The sequence below is a fragment of the Crocuta crocuta genome, unplaced genomic scaffold, assembly GCF_008692635.1.
Source record: "Crocuta crocuta isolate KB4526 unplaced genomic scaffold, BGI_CrCroc_1.0 scaffold170, whole genome shotgun sequence".
In the NCBI taxonomy this organism is placed as follows: domain Eukaryota; kingdom Metazoa; phylum Chordata; class Mammalia; order Carnivora; family Hyaenidae; genus Crocuta; species Crocuta crocuta.
The window spans coordinates 6324347-6327970 of record NW_027527853.1 but is presented as its reverse complement, the minus strand read 5'-3'; the positions used below and the strand labels follow the sequence as shown (position 1 = coordinate 6327970).

At 42.4% G+C, this 3624-nt stretch overlaps 1 protein-coding gene across 1 annotated transcript in view; it reads right to left on the bottom strand.

The window, feature by feature from the left end:
• CPEB3 (cytoplasmic polyadenylation element binding protein 3) overlaps positions 1–3286 on the bottom strand; it is a 160671-nt gene extending 157385 nt beyond the window's left edge. The window contains 2 exon segments of the mRNA XM_077779871.1: positions 1–487; positions 3228–3286. Coding sequence (XP_077635997.1) covers positions 1–476 — 476 coding nt within the window. The 5' untranslated portion in view covers positions 477–487; positions 3228–3286.
• Between the last annotated feature and the right edge of the window lie 338 nt (positions 3287–3624).

Below are 3624 nucleotides of genomic sequence, written 5' to 3'. Positions count from 1 at the left end.
GTCTGCGCCAGGCCGATCTGCGGAGAGAAGGTGCCCCCGAAGACTGGGTTGACGTGGTGCGGGAAGTTCTGGAAGAGCATGGTCCCGTTGACTGGGGTGATCCCCTGGAAGAAGCTGTCCTCCACCGCGTTCGTGGTGCCCGTGGACCAGGTGCTGCCGAAGGACGGCGACAGCGACGCGCCCGGCGCCGCGGGCTCCTGAGGCGGCGGCGGCTGCTGAGGGGGCTGGTGGAAACTCAAGCCCGGCAGGAGCGGCGATTCCATCTGCATCTTGTCGGGGCCGTTGGGGGCCGGCGCGGCCGCGGCGGGGCTGAGGGCCGGCACTGCGCTGCTGTCCTCCGGCTTGGGGGTCTCTGAGGAGAGGGGCGTGGACGGGGCTTCGGCTGCGCTGGGTTCGGGCTGGGGCTGCTGCTGCTGCCGCTGCTGCTGGGGCTGGGGCTGGGTTTTGCTTTTGTCCATCAGTAAATCATCCTGCATGGTTTGCGCAGCTGAAACGGGAAAAAAGAGAGACGCGTTATTGTTAATGTGATCGTTAATGCCCCTCGCTAAAGCGGGCGGGTGTTTTACTTGCGAAAATCCAGTGCCACCGCTACTAGCCAATTGCAATGCAAATCCATAATCTCCCATTTAGAAGAACAGGTCGGGCTGGGGATGGGGGCGGGGGGAGGGCTCGTGCAAGGTCTCTAAAAATACTGTGAGAGCGTCTTCACCCTTTCTGATGTCTTGGTTCCTTTTCTGTATTAGTGAGAGATGTGCTTATAAGACAGAAAGACAGCAATTTCGCCACGTCTCTTTTCCCTTCACCGGAACTCAGAGCGTTCACCCTGCAATGAGAAACTGATTCTGGTTCCTGTTTTTTCCCAAGCACCACCCTCCCCCAGTTATTTGCATACGTCAATAAATACTGCTGCGTCCTTCAGCAAGGTTAAAAAGACACCGCACACGACCCTTTCTTCCCCCTTTCCCTGCTCCGCACTTTAAAGAAACAGCAGTCTTATCCCTCTTGATTAGCAAACTGCCTTCTTGCGTTGATAATTGTTTGATTTAGCAGCAGCGAACCGCGAGGGAGGAAATCCTTGGCATTTGTTAGCAGGAGGATTCAGCTGCACAATCATTCTCTGGCCTCCCAGTAGCTGCAGCTACTCCATTTTGTTAGGAGACATAAAAAACCACCGTTTTAAAAGAGGTTAAAAAAAAAAATCTACTGAAACGTTCGTAAGTGCTTGCTTCTTGTTACTGTAAGGATTGGAGTTTGTCTGCTTATTCTCCAATCTTGTCTCCAATTCTATGACACAAGAAATTTCTTGGCTTCTCAGTGATTCAGGTCTCAACAGGAGCCTGAGAATTTCTGTACAGAGTAGAGAAATGTTCTGGTTGGATTTGAGGTCAGAGAGAGAGACAGATTGACAGTGAGATGGGATAGGGGCGGAGCTTTAAAAAAATCCCCCTGAGGTTTAAGTAGAAAGTCAAGATACTTCTGAGGTTGCCAGATTTTCATTTTTGAATCCTCCTGATGCTGCCTTGGTCACAAGACTTTGGCAAATTTAGAATCCATTCTCTTATCACTGGTATTAGCAATGAAAGATTATGGTTTGAAGACCCTGAATTACCATATGCTAGCAAAAGCGTTAAAAATAGCTTAGTACAAAGTCCCAAATTCTCATACATTGTAATTATAGTGCATTGCCATCACTGCTTCATTTAGCCATATAAGGAGTGTATGGTATTTTCCATCTCTCAAAGAAGGGCTATATTCACCTCTGCCATACAGCCTGTTTTCTCATTCAAGGATGAAAATAGTAATCACTCAAAATCAGGAGATTTCCATACACATAGTTATCACTGAGCTAGGTTGTCCTTTAGAACAAATTAATTGTTTTAAATATGTGAATATTATAATGCTGAGACTCTGAAAACAAATATTTTGAGATGTTAAAAGAGCATATGACCAAACATATAATTATTTTTAGATGATGATTCAGTATAATTGCAACAAAGTTATATATATATATATAACTCAATTAATTAACTCAGATAACTTGGAGAAGCATCTTTCTCAGAACATTTGTGAAAGGACATCCAGATACACACAGAAACTCTGCCTTTGGACATCCTCATAACTGTTATAAAATAAATGTATTGGAAAATGGAGATGCCACCACCGTTAACCATTAAGCAAAATATGTCAGATCAAGAAATGGAATTAAAAGTAGTTCTACTATTTTATTAAAGACTATCTTTAAAATGGTTAATCTTTCATTTTCAAGTTTCATACACAGAATAGTGGGCTCAACAAAATGCTTCATAGCCACCTTACTCTCTACTCTTTCCTCCCCTTCAACCCCCCCCCATAAATACCCAGCCCAATCAATATACCTCACAAATTGTCAGCTACTACCAATAAAACCTACATAAGATTGATTTTATGTTCCTCAGTTCCCTTGGTCTAAAACAATGGCTTTGATCTGCACTGTAAAATATGACACAAAGAGGCAAGCAAAGCTCAGATTCACAACAGCACAAAGTTCTATCGCTGCCAAAGAAAATGGACATAGAAAGACATTTTCAGACTTGGTTCAAGCAGTGCTGCAGTAAACCATTATAATCTGGGAGCTGAGTTGCTTCCAGTGGGCTAGAATTGTCTTTACAATAGCCATATCATCATGGCTGAAATACCCATTTGATTATAATTTTAATATCATTCAGCTTTTCTGATGCTCGTATTGATGCTTTGTGCTAATGCCTTCAGTTTAAACTACATGCTCTTGATAGAAAAATTAACGCTGTACTGTAGCAAAAAAGCTTAAAAGTAAGCTGTACTCAGAATATTTTATAATATACAATTAATATATTTATTTAATTAAAATTTCTTTATCATACCACACACCAGGAACACCCATTTCTCTTCTAAACACTCCTTAAAGATATAAATTTCACTTTCTGCATAAATTCATTCTGTCAAGGTCAAGACCCATCTTTAATAAATAAGACCTTTTTAAACAAAAGCAAAGCAATAGATTAAGATAACATTTACAAAGTTAATATACAATATCTTTCGGCAACTGCTTGTCTAGTTTGTTTGGGTGTGTTTCCTTTTTTCTTTTTTCTTATTTACAGCAAAGTCCGAGAAATAGATACCTCCTTCCCCTCCCCCCACCACACACACAATAGATCTTCCTTAACATGCAATCACCCGATCTCAAGTAACAAATTCTTAGTAGCAGTTACCTTTGAGTGTCCAGTTTTTAAGGATCGATAAAATTAAAAAGTGTACAGTATTTATTTTCTTCTTTCAGGTTGATTATGTGACCGCTCTGGCAAAAGCACTTTGACAACTGTAAGAGGAGAGGGCATGCGCGCACAGGGAACTGTGGGGGCTGAAGTCCTTCACTAGGTACTCTGCCTGACTTAAGCACGTTCAGCCAAGGAAAGGAGGAAGCCTCGCAAATACGGATTCCAAGGGGAAGAGGTTGTGCCCGGATTACGTTATATTTTCCTACCAATCTGAATCGCGAATTGTTGAAATGAAAAGGGAGAAAAATAAATTGGTTTGTCAACTTGATTTAGGAAGCCAGGTTAAAAAAGAAACTAAATTGAAGGACTCAAAATAAATAAACCCATCAGA